This window comes from Leptonychotes weddellii, chromosome 16 (genome assembly GCF_054177405.1).
Source record: "Leptonychotes weddellii isolate Sample4059 chromosome 16, ASM5417740v2, whole genome shotgun sequence".
NCBI lineage: Eukaryota > Metazoa > Chordata > Mammalia > Carnivora > Phocidae > Leptonychotes > Leptonychotes weddellii.
Window position 1 is genome coordinate 4,237,773 of NC_138384.1, and position 20,315 is coordinate 4,258,087.

At 52.7% G+C, this 20,315-nt stretch overlaps 1 protein-coding gene across 2 annotated transcripts; it reads right to left on the reverse strand.

The window, feature by feature from the left end:
* Positions 1 to 197: 197 nt before the first annotated feature.
* On the reverse strand, positions 198 to 20,272 carry DNAAF1 (dynein axonemal assembly factor 1). 2 transcript variants are annotated; one of them, XM_006739792.3, is made up of 12 exons: positions 20,058 to 20,272; positions 17,816 to 17,951; positions 17,242 to 17,333; positions 14,870 to 15,091; positions 14,588 to 14,754; positions 11,857 to 11,978; positions 8,823 to 8,989; positions 5,663 to 5,884; positions 3,911 to 4,020; positions 2,507 to 2,563; positions 1,297 to 1,657; positions 198 to 568 (listed from the first exon to the last, which is right to left on the reverse strand). In XM_006739792.3, the coding sequence occupies exons 1-12, from the start codon at positions 20,179 to 20,181 to the stop codon at positions 471 to 473; spliced, it is 1,878 nt and encodes a 625-aa protein (XP_006739855.2). In that variant the 5' UTR covers positions 20,182 to 20,272; the 3' UTR covers positions 198 to 470. The 2 variants fall into 2 exon arrangements, with proteins under 2 accessions (XP_006739855.2, XP_081662438.1); XM_081806312.1 differs by lacking the exon at positions 20,058 to 20,272 and having other exon boundaries at positions 17,816 to 20,037.
* Positions 20,273 to 20,315: the final 43 nt, after the last annotated feature.

A 20,315-nucleotide genomic window follows, 5' to 3' on the forward strand; every position in this document is an offset into this window, starting at 1 on the left:
TGTGTGATGCCTGAATTCACTTCCCTGAGCGTGTGGCTCTGTGGAAGATTTTGCCCCCCTCCGGGGAAAACAGCCCCTCAGAATGTCACAGGACACCAGGATCTGACGTAGATTTCTCATCACACGGGAAGAGCGGTACCTGGTTAAAGGAATCACATAGGACTCGCGGGGGTGTGAAATAATCCAGTAACACTGACTCACTATGCTAAATGTCTGTAATGGTCAGGACTCAGCCGAGGCCACGGAGAGCGGGGGAGGTCGCGTCCTGCTCTGAGAGCAGGAGAACGGCCGGCGCACGGGGGCTGAGCGGCAGGTGCACATGGCAGCCGAGGCGCCCAGCGCTCTCAGGAACTGCGACTCTTTGGAAGGAAGGGGAGCCCAGCCAGGGGGGTGACCTGTACCCACAGGGGGGCCCTAGCTGCCGGCTTGCTGTCCCCGTTAGCCTAGGGGCAGGAGGGCCACCCTGGGGTTCAGTCCAAGCCAAATTCTATGTCCTCCTTGTCCTCTCCCGCCTCGGGTTCGGCAAGCTCCGTCTCAGGCCGCGCCTCATTCTCGTCAGTGGCCTCACCTGAAGAGTTAGGAGAGAAGGTAGCTGTGTTCTCGGGACCTTTGTCAGCCCCTCACGTCCCCCTGCGTGCGGGCCTCGAGTCAGGCGCGCAAGCTGGTGTTGGGAAAGGAGCCTGGCTACTGGCTAGTGTCGACTAGGAAGCGCCTGGGCTCAGTAGAGGCCCAGAGACTAACTCGTCACCGCGCCCCACCCTGTTTGCTCGTTACCTGTGAACACTGCCCTGCTTCCCCCACATGTGCCTCTCCCTGGCCATGTGCGTGGCCCCCAGCACCGGGCCAGGCCGACCGGTCAGCTGGTGACTGGTCGCACCCAGCCAGGTGCTCTGGCCGCCCCCTGCCCAGTGGGCCTCCCTTCCCCGCCAGCAGCACCCCGCTCAGCATTCACCCCATCCTCCACCCTCAGGCCAGCAGTCACCCTCATTTTGTCCCACACTCCTGTCGTGTCACCGGAGCTCACCCTTCCTCAGAAGCCTGGGTCTGGAGAGGCTAAGGGTCGGGCGGTGTGGACGGGGGTGAGAACAGGTTCCCGAGCCCCGCCGAGACCCACGTGGCCATCCTCGGCCCAGGCCAGCAAGCAGCCATGAGCAGGGACACGATCTACAGCGGTCTCCGTGGTCTGTTGTGAGTGGCCTCCAACCCGTCGGCTGCTACCCTGGGGTTGGATAGCGGCAGTTCCTTCCCCCCATCTAAGCCTGGACCCCTGTGGTCTCGAAAGTAGGGTCGTGGTACCTGGGAGAGAGGCTGGAAGTAGGTCACTGTCCCCGTCCGCACTGGAAGGGGGAGGTGTGCCATCCTGTTGGCAGGTTGGGGGCATCAGTGGCTGGCCTGAAGCTTCCTCGCCGGGGAGCTCCTGGATCAGCGGGCGTGGGGACTTGGTGTCTCCCCTTGGCGTTTCCGAGTCCCTCTCGGCTGCTGCTTTACATATGTCGGTGAAGGGTGTCTCGGCCTTCCTCGCCGGGTCCCTGGGGATTGCGAATATGTTTGAAAGGGCGTTTGGGGTGTCCTCTGGCACTGGGAGTGAGGAGTAGTCCAGTTCAGGGTCACTGTCATCACTCAAGCTTGAGATGGTTATAATCTTTGGAAAGCGCATCTGTTAAGAGAAAAAAGATGTGTGAACGTTTCTGCTTTCACGATAGTCACTGTAGAATGCCCTGCGCTGACACTGCTTTTTTATTGATTGTAAGATACTCTGCTGTCACATACAAGAAGGGCCTGAGGGAGCCCCACACTCTGCCCTTGGGACGTGAGACCTCAGGACCCATGCCCCTTGGCCAAATTCCCGAGCCCCCAAAGTGGTGGTGAGCTCTCCAGCAGGGCTCCTCTCCGGCCCTCCGTCGGGGGTCCAGCCACACTCTCCTCGCCCGCTCTGCGCCCGCTGCCCCAGCACCCTCCTGGGCTTCCAGGTCTGCTCTGCTCGGAGCCTCGGCCTCCGGCTGGCATGCGCCCCACCGGACGTAGCCCCCTTGCAGGGGAGTCCTCCACGGGAACTGTGGGCTCGTGCGTGCTTCCTTCCTTGGCGATGGGCTTGGGCCCAGAGATGGTGTCTTACACTGTCCTCGCAGTGCCGGTCCGTGCGGGAGAACCCCCATCCTGCCTCGGACACTCTCCTTCCCTTCCCCGTCTGTGTGTCGCTACGGGACAGGCATTCCGAAAATGAACGCCTCCCACGTCAGAAGGACAGCAGGTTGTTCCCAGGTACTCATGTACGATGAGCAGGTGTTAAAAATCAGTGCCAGATGTGTGTTCAGGAAGACCCAAGGGCTTAACCGTAAGACCTGACGCGAGTGAGCAGCTGCACTTGCTTCGGAGAAGGGAGACCCGGGGGCGCGGGGGTGCGGGCCAGGGGCGCCTGACGTGCACGAAGGAGCCGTGCTTTGTGAGTTACAGGACCGGAGTGACAGTGACATAGGGCTGACTGTGGGGACGCGGGGCTGATGACCTCGTTCTGGCCTTCCGGAGGCTCGCCTGTGTCAGCGTCTTCCAAGTCGGGCAGGTCCTGCAAGAACAAACAAGCCCCTGTCACCCGGCGGCAGGCACAGGGTCGCGCGAGCTGGGGGCGTGTGCAAGCCGAGTGTGCAGGAAGGACCCGAAGCCGTCAGGCAGGCCGTGCGCGCTCACAGCGCACACGCAGCGCCAGCCCGGGTACCTGGACCTCAGCGATGACAGAGGTCGGCAGGAATGCCTTTGTCATCAAAGACCCAGCCAGCGCATGGGGGGGGGGGGGTGGCAGACAATGGGGCCCAAGCCAGACGCGCGGCCTAGGACTCTGTGGTGTAATGGGAGTGTGGTTCGGGCCTCCCCACGACTGGGGCGGGGCGCGGCGCGGGGGGCTCTCCTGTCGTGGGTTTGTGTCTTCACAGCCACCAGGCCAGGACGCGAGGCAGGCAGACAGCGTGCAGTTGGATGGAGGGGCCTGGGGCATGCTGCTTCGCTTGGCATTCCTGCCCCTCCAGGCTTGGCTGTGGAGCCTCGGGCAAGTTACTTCGCCTCTCTGTTCCTCAGTCTCATCTGTGAAGTGGGGATGGCGATGGTACCTACCGCCTCTTAGACTTACTGGAAGGTTCAATCAAAACATGATCAGCCTAGAACAGTGCCAGGCAGAATGAGAACCGTAAGCTCTACTGGTCGTCCCGGACATAGCTGGTTCTCCCTCCCCAGTGTTTCTTACCACACATGGGCTCCGAGAGCTAGAAGCCCGCTCTGAACACGGACTGCTCAGTGCGAGTCTTACTGAGCCGCGTGAAATCGCGCAGTTTACCAGGGAAGTGGGCAGCGGCAGGCAAAGCTGTGGGCCGTCCTTCCCAGAGCCCTGAGTGAGCCCCAGCTGCCCACTGGCCATGAGGCTGGGGAGGTGACAGATGCCTCCCCACTCCTCGCCCCCCCCAAGCACGCTTCCTGGGGGTGGCGAGGAAATGCGTGAACTCCCATGGTACCCACTCCTGCGACAGTTCCCAAATGGGAAGGGCTAGGAGGAGTGGAGGAAGCCCAAGCGGCAAGTGGCCAGACAGCTAGCTGGCCATGGTCCCGTCCCGTTCTCAACAGTTCGGTAGAAGGCTCTCTGGACAGAGTTGCTTTGCCGTGTGACTTTGGGGAAAACGAAACCAGTTTTGCAGAGGGAGCTGGAGGGGGACACCGGGACCAGCATCGCTCAGTCTCGAAGGTGCACGTGTATGAACACCCGGGGAGATCGTGTTACAGGGCCGGTCTGGCCTGAGGGTCTCGGGGATGCCAGGCCCGTTGACCATGGAGCACACTTCAGTTAGTGCGGATTTGGAGGGTTTCTGTGTGATCTGATACCAACTGTGAAGCAGACCCCTCTCTGCAGACGCAGCTATTTACGTACGTCGATGAAGAACTTCTCCTCCACCTCCAGTTTGATGGTCTCCAGATCTTCGTCGGCACCCAGTTCTGTGTCTGCTGCATCCCTCGCGGCCACAGTCTGGGGGGCCGGTTCTAAGACAACAACACAGAGTTATTCACCTTGGGGTGAGTTTTATGCGCAGTGGTCAGGCTGACAGGCCCAAGAGTGGAGGGAGGCCAGCCCCTGGGACAGAAGCCGGGAGAATCCCCCGGTTAGGACAGGGTTCTGTCTTAGAAGAAAGGAGAGGGGGAGGAGAGAGCCACCCTGTGGCTGGAACTTGGCTGTGACTCCGACAAGATGAAAGTACCAGCCAGGGAGCAGGTGGAATGCGCAGGTGCCAGGAAAAGGTCTGGTTGGTGGACAAGGAAATAAAGCTCCTCTGGGGAGGTGGAGGGGAGGCAGGCTGGAGAGTCCAGGGTCGCAGCCTGGCCCAGGAGGGGCTGAGCCCACCACCCGCGGGGACCGCCTGTCCCTGGTGGTGGCGCGAGTGTCAGGGAGGCCCAGTAAATAACGAAGGGATGGGGCGCCTGGGTGGCTGAGTCAGTGAAGCATCTGCCTTGTCAAGGAAGTGGCTGGGTCCCTTTGTTCCCTAAAAACGATCTGCTTAGGCTTTGTTTTGGGAAAAGGTAAAGCAAGGAAGAGATGAACAATTATTGGGGGCATGGCTGACGTACGTCATTCAATCCATGGCAGAGACTTTCCATTTCACGGAGGCTGAAACAGGCTCCCAGAGGTTTTGGGGTTTGCCTGAGGTCACTCAGCTGATGGGAGGGGTTGGACGTGGCTTTGACCTCAGAGTATCTGTCTAGAACCCGCACTGCCTGGCCTCTCCATAGGGTGTCCTAGTGAGACACCTGTGTGGTTCTCGGACCACCAGACGGCAGCCAAAGGCCTTCTAGGGAGAGCGCAAAGAGGTGGGAGACACTGTGATTTCCACGATGGTGCACGCGCTCTCTCTGCCCTGAGATGCCGACTTCCGCACGGGGTTGGGGAGGTGACTCAGGCACCGAGTCCCAACTCGCTTCTCCGCGAGCTGGCACTGACTCCTGATTGCATGAGGAGGTCCCAGACTTTGCACAGAAAATGCAGAAGAGCTGCTCACGTCGGTTAGCTCCTCGTTTCCCCCACCTCCCCACCTATGAGGAAAGACAGTCCAATGTGGGAAAGGCGAACGGAAAGTAATTTTTTAAACAGAAGGTTTTTATATGTAGATTCGCCTTTCTTGGGGCTGAGTCATTTGAATCAAAGTGGAAGAAGCTCAGTTCAGCCCCTCAGGCCCCCCGACACCCAGAGGGGTGAGCTCAGGAGGGGCAGAGAGCAGAGGCCGGGGCGGGCGGAGCGAGGATGAATGAGGGTGGTCTCTGCAGGCGGTGCTCTCCCCAGTCCCCCCGTCCACCATCCACCATGTGCTCGCTCTCCACTTGGAGCAAGTTACCTCACCCCTCTGAGCCTCTGTTTCCACTTGCATAAGATGGGGCCACACAAGACCAGCCTGGGAACCTCTGGTCATCACCACGCACCATGCATGTCGGGTAAACAGAGCTGGCGGTGTCCCGCTCCAGACCGCCAGCTCCTCTTCAAAGGCGCCCTCCGTCCGTTCGGGACGGCAAAGGCTGCGGTCCCTCTCCGGCCACTCTGCTCCCACGCCAGGGGCAGCTGCCAAGCAAGGGCTCCCGGGAGGGGCGAGCGTGCAGGGGAGTGCGCGGAGCCACCCGCTCAGCAGCGGCTCCCTACCTTCGTGAGCGGCCGGCCTCAGGGCCTCCTCCAGGCGCAGCCCCCCCGGCGCCGGACCTTCGCTCTCTCCGCCGACCTCCACCAGCAGCTCCTCCTCGGCCTCGAAGCTCTCCCTGACAAACAGCTCCATTTTCTGCCGCCTCGCCCCCTCCTCACGAGGCTCTTCCTTCCCTGGCACGTTGGCATCCGCGTTCTCGCTCTCCTCCGGCGCCGGCTCCTCCCCTGAACAGGAGAAGTCCAAGGGTGAGCCAGGAAACGGTCTGGGAGGGCAGGGGGCTCAGGGCGTCTCTCAGGGACACGCAGCAAACTGCTGGGGGCGAGCTCGAGGACGCAGCCAAGGGGTCCGTCAAAGTGCGCGCTGAGCACTGAGGAAGGAGCACTCAGTGTCCATGGGGCGGGGGGAGGGCCCAGCACATCCGTCTAGTAGCACAGGACACGCCTAAAGAGCATGCAGGGGGCTCTTCGGAGATGTACACGGAAGCACTGGGCCTTATGGGCCTTGACGTCTACCTTGACTTTGAAGTGTCTTGGCAGAACAGGAGTGCGCATGCGTGTGCGTGTGCGTGTGCGTGTGTGTGTGTGTGTGAGAGAGAGAGAAAATGTTGAACACCATCCAATCTAAGCGGACACAATACAGCTGTTTGTTTTACTATGCTTTAAGCTTTTCTGAAACTTTGAAAAACACTAAAATAAAAAGCTTAGAACAGGAAAAATGCTATAGGAGAATGTCTACTTTATGGAAAATATATTATGCTAATTTAAAACAATAGGCAGAAAGCAATATGGTTATGCCATTGTTCTGTAAAATCCATAAATGTTACATGCATGGGGAAAAGCCAGAAAACGCTCATACTAAATGCTGAGTGGTTCTTGCTGCCATTGTTATTACTGGTGCTTTCTCGTTTTCTATGTGTGGTTGCATTCACATTTTGGAATTAGGTCAGAAACACTAAATGTCATTTAAAAATACACATGGAGACTCCAGGTCCTCTACTGGGTATAAGATGAGGAAGGGGGTTCTTATTAAGGTGGTCTGAGGACTGTCCCGAGGATCCTGTGCCGGGCTTGGACCAACGCAGACCCAGGATTCTCTCTCTCCCTAGAAGCCTTTACCAAATGTCGGCCAGCGGCATCGGGTGTGGGCAGGTGACTCTGAGTTCTGGATTTGGGGTAGTAGACTGGGGAGGCAGCGGGGGGGTCATTTACCCATAACCTGGGAGTAAACAGTCTTGAAACTGGGTGAGAGAGGGCAAGGCAGGGAGACAGGTTCTGAGATCCTGGAATAGACCAGCTGGGCCGAGAGCATTTCCCAGGCCTCCCTGGTCCTGCCGAGCCAGGAATCGGGTGATCCGAACCTTTCGAGGGTTTGGCGGGTTCCATACAACTGCCCAGACTGTCAGCTCTAGTCGGAGCTAACCAGAGGGAGCACCGTCTGTGCCACAGAGAAGGTGTGCTGCTGCCATCCCAAGTTCACAGAACTGAGTTGCCGAGGTGGGTCATTAAAGGAAATGAAGGACTGATCATGTGATCACCTGGAGGAACCCCAAAGCACCCAGGCCAGGTGAGAGAAGCCAGATGCAAAAGGTCCCGTCTAGCGGAGAGCGCCGTGTATATGAAGCATCCAGAAACATGGGTGGTTGTCGGGGGCTGGGGGCGGACAGCGTGGGGGGGTCACTGCTCACCCGCACAGGGTTTTATTCTGGGGTGATGACGATGTTTGGAAGTAGACGGAGGTGCTGGTTGCTCCACGCGGTGATCATACCACAGCAAAAGGGCTAATTGTACGTTATGTGAATTTCATGTCAATTAAAAAAGCGGTCCAGGGCCTCCATGTTTTTCCACGGCGATTCTCCGGCACCAGGGCTACAGCAATCTGCCTGGCCCCCAGCATAGGCCACCTTGCCCCCACATGAGCCACCAAGCTCATGCCCCTAGCATCACTTCACGGCCCATGGCCTCCTGTCACCTGCCATGGCAGGGCTGGTTTTCAAGGCCCTTCTTGATGTGATGTCGTCCAACCCAGGAACCTTACTTGATTTCCCAGTTTACGACTGCATTCCAAACACGGGCATCTGGTTCTCCTCTGCACCTCCCCAGGGAAACTGTGGGCTCCTCAGAGGAGCAGAACCCTGCGCTCTCCCTGTTGGCGTGTGGGACAATGTCTGCGTGCTTGGTCCTCAGGCGCGGAAGTACGTGGGCCTGACGTGTGTGCGCCAAAACCTATTTCATTATCCCCCCCCCCCCCACATGGGCAGAGACAACTTTCTGTGTGCAGACAAATGGTGGGTTTAAAGGAGCAGTAGTAGGAACAGAAAACCTTAATAACCACGTGACTGAGATACGGGAGGAAGGCACAGACCGCGCCCCTGGTCTAGATGCTTGCTGGTGTTAGTCCCGTCGGTGGCCCTATGAGGGGTCAGCATGAAATCAGTACACCCCCACACTGCCTTGATAGGAATTCACAATATTCCTTTGTGGTAGATGGAATAACGGCCCCACAAAGGTGTCCGCATCCTAATCCCAGAACCTGTCAGTATGTGACCTCACGTAGTAAAAGGCACTTTGCAGAAGAGATTAAGGACCCTGAGATGGGGCGATGATCCTAGATTATCTGGGTGGGCTCAGTGGCCCCACATGGATCCTTAAGAGAGGGGGGAGGGGCGTCAGAGCTGGAGAGACATTTGAAGGTCCTGCAGAGGAAGGTGGAGGGGCCACAGGCCCAGGGACGTGGGCCCCTCTAGAAGCTCCCCGGGAGTTTCCAGAAGGAACACAACCCTGCCCATACCTTGATTTTAGCCCCGTGAGACCCACATCAGACTTTTGACCTACAAAACTGTGGTGATAAATGTGTTGTTTTAAGCCCCTAAATTTACGGTAATTTGTTAGGATAGTCCTAGAAAACTAATACATCATTTATTTTGGAAAACTGAGGCTATTTGAACAGAACTGCGCTTCCATCCCTGAAAGTGGATTGAAACTGCCGATTAATGCTGGGGCTCTTCCCAACCCTTGGCAGGTGGGTGAGGCCGCATGCGCATGGATCCTCGCATGTGTGAATGAATGGTCAGAAATAAATCCCCGAGATGAAAGACCAAGTTCACCAGCCCAGATTTCTAGTCTAAACGGAGCCCTGGGTGCTGCTCCCATCCCGAGCGCCTACCTTCCTCCCGGCTGGCTTTCTGCCGCCTTCTCTCTTCCGCCCGCCGCTTGATCATCGCTAGGGCCTCGATGCTGTCCTTGATCTTCTTCTGCTCTCGGCTCTCCCACTGCTCTCTCTCCTCTTTCTCAGCTGCAAGCCCGCCCCTGGCCCAGGCCTCCGCACAGGCTCTGTGGATGAGGACAAAGAAACAGAAACTGGGGAGGTTTGAATGTTCACAGGTTAAAAGTAAATTCAAAACAGACGGTCTCACCAAACTCGCTCATTTCCCCCAAACCAAACTGAAGGCACACGGGACATGTGGCCACAAGGATACCGGTTAATACGTGCACACCTCCCCCCTCAATGGTTTGCGGAGCCTTCTCCATGTGATATCAGCCAACAGCACCAGCGATAAAAGGAAAAATAGAGAAGTCGGACTCCATCGAAACTAAAAATGTGTAACACAAAGAACACCATAAACAAAGTAAAAAGACAACCCACGGAATGTGGGAAAGTCTCTGCAGACCATACACCTACTGAGGGACGTGTATATAGAATACATAAAGAACTTCCATGACTCATGACTACAAAGACAACACAATCTAAAAATGGAGGAAGTTTAAAAGAATGAAAGGAGAAACCACAGACTGGGAGAAAATATTTACAGGAAAGATAACTGATAAATGGTTTATATCCAAAACAAACAATTATGAAGTCTCAAAAAAAAAAAAACACACACACACAATTTAAAAAAAAAAAAAAAGGCGGGAAATGACCTAGACCCCTCACCAAAGAAGACAGGCAGGTGGCAAAGCAGCTCGGCATGCTCTGACATGGGGGAACTGTGGGTTACAACAGTGAGGTACCACATCATGCCTGTTAGAACGGCTGAAATCCGAAACCCTGCCACCAGACGCTGGCGAGGATGTGGCCACTCCTCCTGCTGGGAACGCAGGCCGTGCAGCCAGCCGGGAAAGAGCCTAGCAGCTACGGAGCTACATGAAATCTTCCCTTTCCCAGCCGGTGTCGTGCTCCCACGTATCTGCTCAATGGAGCTGAAAACAAATGTTCACACAAAAGCCTGCACGTGAATATTCGTAGCAGCACCCTTCACAATAGCCCCAAAGTGGAAACGACCCCAGACTCCATCAACTGACAGCTAAACAAAACTTGGGGTTTCCAAATGGAATATTCTTTTGGGACGTTATTTTGGAATGAGTTACTGATACACACAACGATGTGCGCGAACCTTGAAACTATCACGCTGAGTGAAAGAAGCCAATCACACAAGACCACATATTGTAGGATTCCATTGATAAGAAGCATCCAGAACAGAAACAAACCATAGAGATAGGGGCTGGCAGAGGGGGGAATGAGGAATATCAGCTAATGGGTAAGGGTTACTCTTTTGGGGCAATAAAAATATTTTAGAATTGATGTGGTGGTGGTTGCACAACTCTGTGAATATACTAGAAACCACTGAGTTGCACACTTTAAGAGGGAACACTGTCCTAGGGGCTGGGGATACAGCAGGTTACGTAAGAGATGACAAAACTCGCTCTGTACGAGCTGCCTTTTTATGGGGACAGGCAGACCCTAAAGAAGGAAACAACTATGTCAGAGGCTGATGTGTCCAAAGAAAAGAAATCCGGTTAAAGAGACACCAGGTGGAAAAGGTGCTCCTGAGTTAAGGGGTGGGTCAGGGAGGGCTCTGAGGTGACAGGTGAGCGGACACCTGCAAACACCTGTGAGGAGCTCCCCAGGCAGGGAGAACAGCGAGTGGCTGATGTGGGACAGCTAGGGATGGGAGGAACAAGAACTCAAAGCCAGGTGAGCCCGACCCCTGAAAGAGAGCAGCAGCGCCACGCAAGGGGGCCGGCTCCTAGCCCTGTTCCCCCGTTCCTGCGGCTCAGCGCCGCCCCCGGATGAGGCTCAGAATCCTTGGCTGCAGCCCCTCCCACTGGCTCACTCCTGATCCCCGTACCTCTCAGATCCCACCCGTTACTCACAAGCACCCTGTGGTCATACTGTCCCCACTTTCCAGGTGAGGAATGTGAGGCTGGGGAGGTTAGCGAGTCCATCCGAGGGAACAGAACTCAGGGCTGCAGGGCTGGGCTTCAAAGTCATCGCCTAGGCTCTGCTTGGTGTCCCCCCCTCACCCCCAGGGCTGGGTGCACCTCCCCCCACCCCAACTTCCTAGAAGCAGGTGGTCTTGTTTTCTCACCCGGTTGGAGTAGAGGCTCTCACTTCTCTTTGAAATATTTGTTAGTTTGATTTAACTTTGTGAATGCAAAAGCACATTACCAGCTACACTGCTTCTTAAATGCCGTGTGCTTTAAAGTTTACATTGCACTACCCTTCAAGCAGCCCATTTACTGAGGTTTTATTCTAAGGTAGAAGGAACAGCGACCTAAATTAAAATACAGATAGAAACGTAGTGGCAATATGCAAGGCAGTCCCGGGTTCAATATTCTTAATAGAAAGAAGAGCTCCTACGAACCCATCACAAAAGGAAACTGGAAGGAAGTTCTAAATGGGGTGCTCACAGAGGAAGAGATCCACCTGCCCAACAAACATGGTAAGAGCCCCCGACCCCATCAGTTACCCCCAAAATAAGATGAGATACAATCTTCACTCATCAATTCACCTGGCAAAGATTTCTTTTACATGGCTATGTCTGGTGAAGTCATGAACCGTCACAAACTTTCTAGAAAACAATCAGAAAATATTTACAAGCACCTTTAAAAAGGCTCAAACCGCAGTCTTTAATCCAATAATACAACACTTAGAAGTCCACCCTAAGGAAATCAGCAGTGAGGTCAGAGACTTCTGTGCAAGGATAGTTATCAGAGGATTATGAAAAAAAAATCTATGACTAAGTGCTCAAAAATAGGGAATTTCTTATAAACAATGATGTAACCATGAAACTTGTTTCCTAAGAACATTTAATGATGTGTGAAAATGCTCACAAGTCAGAAATGTGTACAAGTTTACTATTAAGCGTGCTCAACAATGACACATGAAAATGTGATCCAACGGCTTCTTTCCTCCTTACCTGTCCTTTGGGAAAACCGGTCTGTCATCCAGGTACGTTAAATGTTTTAGTCGAACGGTGACCGTCTTTCGATAATGAGCGATGTGCCTGATAACAGGGTTTCCCATTAAATTCAGTACGCGCTGGAAGCACACAGGCAGAACCAGACTGGTTAATAAAACATGGGTGTGATTCAAATAGTTTACATGTGCTGTGCTCTGGGAGTCCATAAATAAGACACCTGTGATGACTTATCAGGGAAGCCAGAAGGTTTTCCTTGCTTTCGTGCCATCAGACCTGTCCTGATAATGGAACAGCCCTTTCTTGTATTTGAACTCCAGACCTGAAATCTCACCGTCCTTCCAGAACAATCTCAGAAAACACATCCGAAGTCCTGTCCAACTCAGCAAGGACATTATTTTGCTCACTCAAGCTCTTTTGCTGACATTAACCTCATTTTAATTGATTGTTTTCTCTCCTTCCCAGTCAGGACCCATTTTAAGAAAGCGTACACAGCAGCCGGGGGGGACAGGAAGCAGGGATGGGGAAAGGATGGAAGGCGCCCACTTGCCAGGCTCATGCATCTGCTGGATGTCGTTGGGACCCTTGTAGCATCCCCTGTCCTTAAACCCCGCCTCCTCCTTTCCCGCCTGTGATACTCAGAAGTGGGCAGCCAAGGCGACATGTGGGAGACACATTTAAGACTAGTTTGCCTGAACTCATGAAAGAGTTTTGTGTCTAAAGTGGTCTGGAGAAAACAAATACACTGCAAACTAGTTTAGTTTAGCATTCCCCAAACTTCATTCTGGTGGTATTTTCCCTGCAGGGCTAGGGGAGTGGGGTGGGGGTGCACTATACACCCAGGGCAGGCACTAAAGGACCAAAGGGCTGCATTGTGGGTGGAGGATTTAACAGCAATCACAAAACAGGGCGCCTGGGTGGCTCACTTGGTTAAGCGTCCAACTCCTGATTTTGGCTCAGGTCGTGATCTCAGCGTCATGGGATCAAGTCCCATATTGGGCTCCGTGCTCAGCGGGGAGCTCAGCGGGGAATCCTGGGGATTCCCTCTCTCTCCCTCCGTCTAACCCTCCCCCTATTCTCTCTCTCTCAAATAAATAAATCTTCAAAAAAAAAAAAAAAGCAATCACAAAACAACTGTAAGGCAGACTGCTTTTGTCTTGGACTGAACTGTGTCCCCCTTCCCCAAATTCATATGTTTGATTTCTAACCCCAGCACCTCAGAATGTGGCTGCATTTGGAGACGGGGCCTTTAAAGAGGTGATTCAGATTACGTGCAGTCATCAGGATGGGCCCTGGTCCAGCCTGACTGGTGTCCTTAGAACAGGGGGCTGGGACACAGACACGCAGAGGAGACAATGAGAGGACACGGGACATGGGGAGAGGCTAGCCATCTGCAGGCCACAGAGAGGCGCCTCGGGAGAAACCAATCCCTGCCCCATCCCCGACACTGTGATCCTGAGCCACTTCTACCCTCTAGAATCATGAGAAAATAAATTTCTGTTGTTTAAGCCATCCAGTCTGTGGTACTTCATTATGGCAGTTAAGCGAAAAGAAAATAAAAAAGTATTGTATGATACAGCTTTATCTTATCGCCGTACGCTGGTAATTCTAAACTAGTCCTTGTTCCCAATCTATTCAGAACAGTATTCCCGAACTATGGTTTGCTTACTATTTTTCTTAAAATAGACTCACTTTTCCCTTACACATCCATACCCTAAGCAGTAAACAGTGAACTCGGGGTTTTGGGGTGCTATTTTGAATATGTTCCCCAGAGCACATGACAACACGTGCACGCAAGAAAGCAAGGAAGCCATCAAGGGCTACCGCAGTTGAGTCAAAGGGACACAGGAAGGGGTGGCCTGGAGGGGTTGGCACAGGCCGGAAAATGGGACCATCTGAATATCCAAAATTAAAATGACAGCAAGGGTTAAATCATATCAAATACTGCATACATACACCCATGAGTTCATAATGACACAATGGAAGGAAAAACCGTCCCTTGTCACCATTAGCGGTTGCTAGGTTCTCGGCTCCTTTCTCTGAAAATCCAGGAATAAAAAAGAAAGAGCCAAACCATCATCACGGCCCTTGCTGTGTGAACTATATATTGGGGAACCACTAGGTGACGAGGGCGTTCCTCGTGGGAGAAGCGCTCCAGCTAATGAATGAGGCAGGAGCAGGAGGGCAGGACAGTGGCCACCGTGTGGCTCCTGAAGGAATGACTTATGAGGCGACTGCTCCAGGACTGGAGGGAGGGATGGGGCTCTGTCCTGGCTGCAGCAGGCGGACGACCCCAGGGCCCCATCACTCTGTCTTCAAGTCACAAATGAGGGAGGCAAGCAGACATCACAGGCCCTGCGACGAGACGCAGCGGCACCCCTCCCAGGAGAACACTGAACCTGGACGGGAGCAAGCCTCCACCTCCCCCGGCATCGTGCAAGAAACATGGGTCCAGCAGAACAGGTTACAGGACGCCTCGAGGATGCAATCAACCAAATCCAGCATGTGGCAGAGTCAGGGGAGGGGGGAACCATCAGGGGAAGAAGTGCTTATCTGCCTGAGGTCTGTGGGTGAAATGACACGGTATCTGACATTAAGGTACTCCAGCTAAAGACCCCAAGAGGACAGGCGGGATGAAGGACGAAGGCCGGAGGGAAGGAGGGGAGGGGGTGTGTGTGGGGGCGGGGGGCGGGGGAAGAGAAATTCATTCTCTAAAGAAGGCAGGTTTTACCAAATCAGGCATGCTCTCCAGGACGCTCAGGATTTCCGGATCACTCAGCTTATTGTGGGAAAGGTCAAGGACGCAAAGTTTCAAACACTCCTTTAGATGCTGAATGTCTTGCACGGTCTCTAAGTGATTGTGGGCCATCTGGAGCGTGTTCAGGACCGGCAGGCAGGCTGCAAGGTGGAGGTCAGCAGAAGTAAGTAACAAGGGTCTGAACACCTTTTAGGACCTCCCCTAGGGGAAAATGGTGGGCATAATGGCATCAAGACCCCTCGTGGGGCATCTTACAGAGGTTTTCAATGGTCTTGATGTAATTGTTGCTCAGGTTAAGAGCATCCAGTTTCTGCAGAGGTTCTAAGTTCTCGATTTTATGGAGCAAGTTCACTTGCAAGAAGAGACAGCGCAGTTCGGTTTGGGCCTCCAGGTTCTCGATCTTCTGTATTCCATTGCACTCCAGCCAGAGACAGCGCAGCCCCGTGTACTCTTCCAAGTTCTCGATGCGAGCAAAACCTGGGGAGAAGGGGGGCGCCTGGGTGGCTCAGTCGTTGGGCGTCTGCCTTCGGCTCAGGTCATGATCCCAGCGTCCTGGGATCGAGCCCCACATCGGGCTCCCTGCTCAGTGTGAAGCCTGCTTCTCCCTCTCCCACTCCCCCTGCTTGTGTTCCCTCTCTTGCTGTGTCTCTTTCTCTCAAATAAATAAATAAAAATCTTCAAAAAAAAAAAAAAAAAAAACCTAGGGAGAAGGAAGGGGACATCGGATAAGCTCCTCCACACACATGAGGCTCGGGGTCACCCCTGCTGTTGACTACCTGCCGGCCAGCCACACCTCCTTCCTCTATCGACCCACTGCCACTTTTCTTTGATGAGCATTCCTCTGCTGACACTACCCCCCTCCCCCCACAAGGCTCCCCGGGCAGCCAAGCAGAGTCAGAGCAATCCACTCTGCACCGGTCACACTTAGTCAAGTGGGGCCAACTGTGATGAACCCTGGGAGGTTTTGCTGGCTTCACTGGAGAGAGGGAGTCTTTCTGCTGGAATGCCAGCCCTGTAGGGTGGAGCCTAGAGCTGCAGCGGCCACCTGCCCTTCATGGCTGGGAGTGGGTGGAGGTGAGGGGTGACCTGCCTCAAATGAACCAAAGGAAAGCAGGGCCAAGCCAAGGGAAGAGGCAGCCCAGTGAAGCAATGCCATGAGCATGGGGGTCTGGCTAAGCCTGAAGCGAGGGCAAACTGTGGGTTTTGTTTTTTGTTTTAAGATTTTATTTGAATGAGAAAGAGAGAGAGAGAACACAAGCGGGGGGGGGGGGGGTGGCAGAAGGAGAGGGAGAAGCAGGATCCCTGCTGAGCAGGGAGCCCGACCTGGGGGAGCCCGACCTGGGGCTCGATTCTAGGACCCCGGGGTCACAACAGACTTGAGCCGAAGGCAGACACTTAACTGCTGAGCCATCCAGGTGCCCTCAAACTGTGGGTTTTGTTCTATTTTTCAGTTTTAGGGAGCCAAATTTAAGGTTAGGAAAACAAACGCTCTTTACTTTGGTAACTCATCATCAGTCTGTAATTCATGGTTCATCTGCTATTACCAAAGCCTTTGAAAAGTTATTTATTTTGTTACCTGAAAAAATTTTGATTAAAAAGTTACAGTATCCCTGTTGAGCCGGAATGACCCAGCTAAGCCATTCCCTGGGTCCCAGGCCTCAGAAACAGTACCAGATAATGAATTTGTTTTAGGTTGCTAGGTTTGGGGGCGATTTGGTCCGGGGCAGCAGGAGATTATATGGGCACATCTCCCTCCTAGCTCTTCTACTTTCTGACTCTCTCCACTAAGTCTGACTCGTGGGGTCCTCTTCTTCCCACCTCTTAAATATCAGGTCCCCTGGGATCTGCCCTGCTACGTCGTCCAAGGCACCACGACACTTCCCCATTGGGTGCAGAATTTTGGAGGGGGCAACGTGGAGGCAAAGAGACCAGTTAGGAGTCCTTGCATTTCCTTAAGGTATGTGTGCTGCTGGTGCTCTTCGTGGGCCTCTGTGGCACAGCATGGCTCATAGTGGCTGCCCCAGCCCCCAGGACACCCACGACATCTTGACCATATGCGTCTCTGCATCTTCAGCACTATGCACAGAAGACATTTACTGACTACATAAGGAACACACAGAGGACCTATGAAGCAGATCAGCCACCCCGAACCCAGAGGAAGCGGAAGCTGTCCCTCCTCTTCGTCATTCCTGGAACTACCCGGGTCTACGAACCCCAGCTGAGATTTACATGTGACCCTGAAAGCCAAGCCCTGGCCCCCAAGGATGCTACTGTTCATGCTTCTCCAATCTGGGAGGCACCGACCACCCTCCTCTTTCAAGACATGTTCTGTCCAAGCAAAGTGTTCGCCGCTAGATTGCTGGCTAGAAAAATTTATAAGTCCTTCAGAAAATATAAATAAAGGATATCAACATGTTTCCTTGGTATCCGTATAGTCAGTGGCCCCCTTTATAAGCCCAGTCAGGGAAGACATGTCAAGGAAATATTATTGCTTTTCTACAAATCTTTACTAAACTCCAAAATTTCTCCTTAAATGTACTTTGAGAACTCCAGAGGATCCCAGCAAGAAATTTCTTACACTGCTAGAGGTTTCCCCCTGACGTGAGATACCTCTACCAGGTCCTTACCTTTAAAGTGTAAATACAGTGTGTCATTCAATGCTGGGGTAATATAAAGCTTGTGTTGCTTGCAGAGTTTTTGCAGAAAACTTTTAGTCATTCTGTTAAGTGAACAAAAAATTTGTTGCAATTTGTCAGTTGTGAAATACATTCCAAAAATTCTTTGCCACAACCATTTCTTCCTCAAATTTCAAAATATCCTACATGACTGATAACTTTTCATTTTTTTGCCTGATAAACTATTTTAAGTTCTTTTTTTGTATACCTTTCAGGGCCTCATCCAATATCATTACTTTCAGCATTCTTAAAAATTGCAATGTATGTTCTAATAAAAATACTTTTAATAGTGTCATCAAGAACTACTGATGTTTCTCTCTCCAGGCCTGGCATTAAAGTTTAATACGTTGGGGTTACTTGCACCATAGAAGCAGTGCCGTTCTGACTCTGATGCTAATTCTCAGACACTGGGCCAACTATTTAACCTCTGTGAGCCTCAATCGCCTGATCTATACAAACGGGCAATCCCACCATCTACCTTCCTTAGTAGATATGTACTATAATTGGCAGCAGTGTGGCCACATACCTGGGGCCACGATCTTCCTTGTCATCTCTCTGGTGTGTGAAGCGACTGTCCGACCTGCTATCACCGCTCTGCTTCTGCTCACTTGGGTGGGATGTGACAGAAGGACCCACACATGTTTCCTTCGGATCATTAATTTCTATAAAAGAAGAGATTGGTTCTACAGAGATCAAGAGATCTATAAAAAGTTTGCCCAATTTCAACTTGATTAGTAAGTGTCTGGTTTTAGTATGGAACATGAGTACTCTTGAAGTGCACGACAATTTGTAAAGCATTGATAAGGACCATGGAAAGTTCACGTCTAGGCGGGTCCTCTATAAAAGCTTTGGTACAGGTGTACAAGGACACGTGTACAAAGATATTCATTACGGCATTACTTTTAACAGCCAAAGACTGTCAACAATGCAAACGTCCACCCATTGTGGCTGGTTAAGTAAAACAATGGATTAGTAGTCTGCCTTGGAGAAGAATGCACTGGAGCTACATCAGTAAATATGGATCATTCTCAGAAACGTGTATGAGACGATAAAGCCAGTTTCATAATAAGCACAGGATATCACTTATGTAAGTTAAAAACATACAAACCGGGGCGCCTGGGTGGCTCAGTTGGTTAAGCAACTGCCTTTGGCTCAGGTCATGATTCTGGAGTCCCGGGATCGAGTCCCACATCGGGCTCCCTGCTCAGCAGGGAGTCTGCTTCTTCCTCTGACCCTCCCGCCTCTCATGCTCTCTCTCCCATTCTCTCTCTCAGATAAATAAAATCTTAAAAAAAACAAAAACAAAAAACAAAAAACAAACAAACAAACAAAACCATACAAACCAATGCTATGTATTGTTTAAGGACAAAATTCTAGACAAGGGACGGGGAGAAGGGAATGGGACTGAGAATTGCGGGGAGGAGGGCAAAAGGAGCATCAACTTTATCTGAAATGTCTTATTTCTTTAATTTAAAAAAAGACTAAAGTAAAAATGATAAAATGTTCATCACTTTCAATTCTTAGTGATGATACAAGGGTGTTTGTTATAATGCTCCCTCTTCTTTTTTTAAAAGTGCCCAAAATAAAAACCACAGGAAAAGAAACCAAAGTGGTGAAAATGTCTTTGGTAAAAAGAGAAGGAGCACATTCAAAGTCACTTAATTTTTTCAAAGGTCAATCAAAACTGGCCAGTTGAAACGCACTTCATCTTTAAAAGCGGCTGGCTGTTGCGCTGTGTTCCTGTGTCTATCGACTAAATGCTCTGTGTGTGGGACTGTGTCTTTTACTCTCCCACTTCCCACTGCACACAATGCCCAGCCACAAGAGGCACCAGATAAGTGTCTGTGGAATAAATAAAGGAGAGGTGCTCAATATACATAATGATTATCTGAATAACAAGAGCTAGTGTTGATTAATGGCCCACTGTAACCCAGAAACCTAATTATAATTATCCCTGCCTACAGAGGGGTAGACGGCCCCCAAAGAGAGGTTAAGCTCGGGGCTGACAGCCATAACCTGGCGAGTTGCAGAGCTGCAATCTGTACCCAGAGTCCGTGCCTGTCTCCTTCCAGAGAGCTACACGGCTTCCCTACAGCTCTTCACACGGGATGTGCCTGGACAGTCACTGCTCCATGTTTGTTGACCGGGTTCAAAAAATGAAACACAAATCGAGTAGTTTATCTAGTCGTTAAAAGATTCCCCTTAGGGCCTCAAGCAAAGTGGGAGCAGAGGCTGAAGTCTGTCTGAGAAACTGGTGAGGAGTCACCCACTGGCCCCAGAAGCACCAGCTCCTCATTCACTCTCTACCGTGGGTCAGGCGCTGGACTGGACACTGTGAATTCAGTCAGGACGTCCTGCCCGGAGAGCCTTTGATCTTATATAGTGATAGCAACAAAGGGATACATTTAAAACATGTAACAGGTGGGCGATGGGGAGAAGGGTGTGTTGGGTAAGGGCTTGCGCTCCGGAGTCGGACTGACCAGCAGAAGTCTGTTCTGTCATTGACTGCATGAGGGTGATCTCTTTGGAGCAGGTTCCGTAACCTCTAGAAGTCTCAGTTTCTTCATCTGCATGAAATGGGGGGAGGAGTGCCTACCGCAGAGGGCGGGAGCACGGCTCAAATGAGGTGAGCGCGGGGCAAGCATCCTTTAAAAAGTGTGTGCCGCTCCTGTTATTATCACTATTGTTATCGCTGGCAGGGAAGGTTAGGGGTGGTGCTGGGCGCAGCCCGCCGCCCCCCTCGGCTCCCTGGGGGCGGCGGTCTGCACCTTCCTTGCGGCCCCGCGGGCCCGCGTCCCCGTGGTCGCCCGCCGATTCCTCCACGCCCGGCTCCTGCGCGCAGCCCTGCTCCGCCGCCCCGTCCACCACGGGCTCCGAGGCCTCGGGGTGCATGCTTATTCCGGATACACCGAACACCCCGTTCCGCGGGGTCACTAACCCGCCGACCACCAGCGCCGGAGTCGTTGGCAGCCTAACGCTTGCCTGGTCGCCACAGCAACCGCCGCGCACGCGCACTCGGGTGGGCC

Excerpts from the sequence above, each read along its gene's own strand:
- DNAAF1 (XM_081806312.1), bottom strand. The coding sequence starts at position 18,087 with ATGCTTTACAAATTGTCGTGCACTTCAAGAGTACTCATGTTCCATACT. Across the intron at positions 17,334-17,815 it reads AAGGAAGATCGTGGCCCCAG|AATGACTAAAAGTTTTCTGC; the intron begins GTATGTGGCCAC and ends TTCACTTAACAG. Across the intron at positions 15,092-17,241 it reads ACTGTATTTACACTTTAAAG|GTTTTGCTCGCATCGAGAAC; the intron begins GTAAGGACCTGG and ends CCTTCTCCCCAG.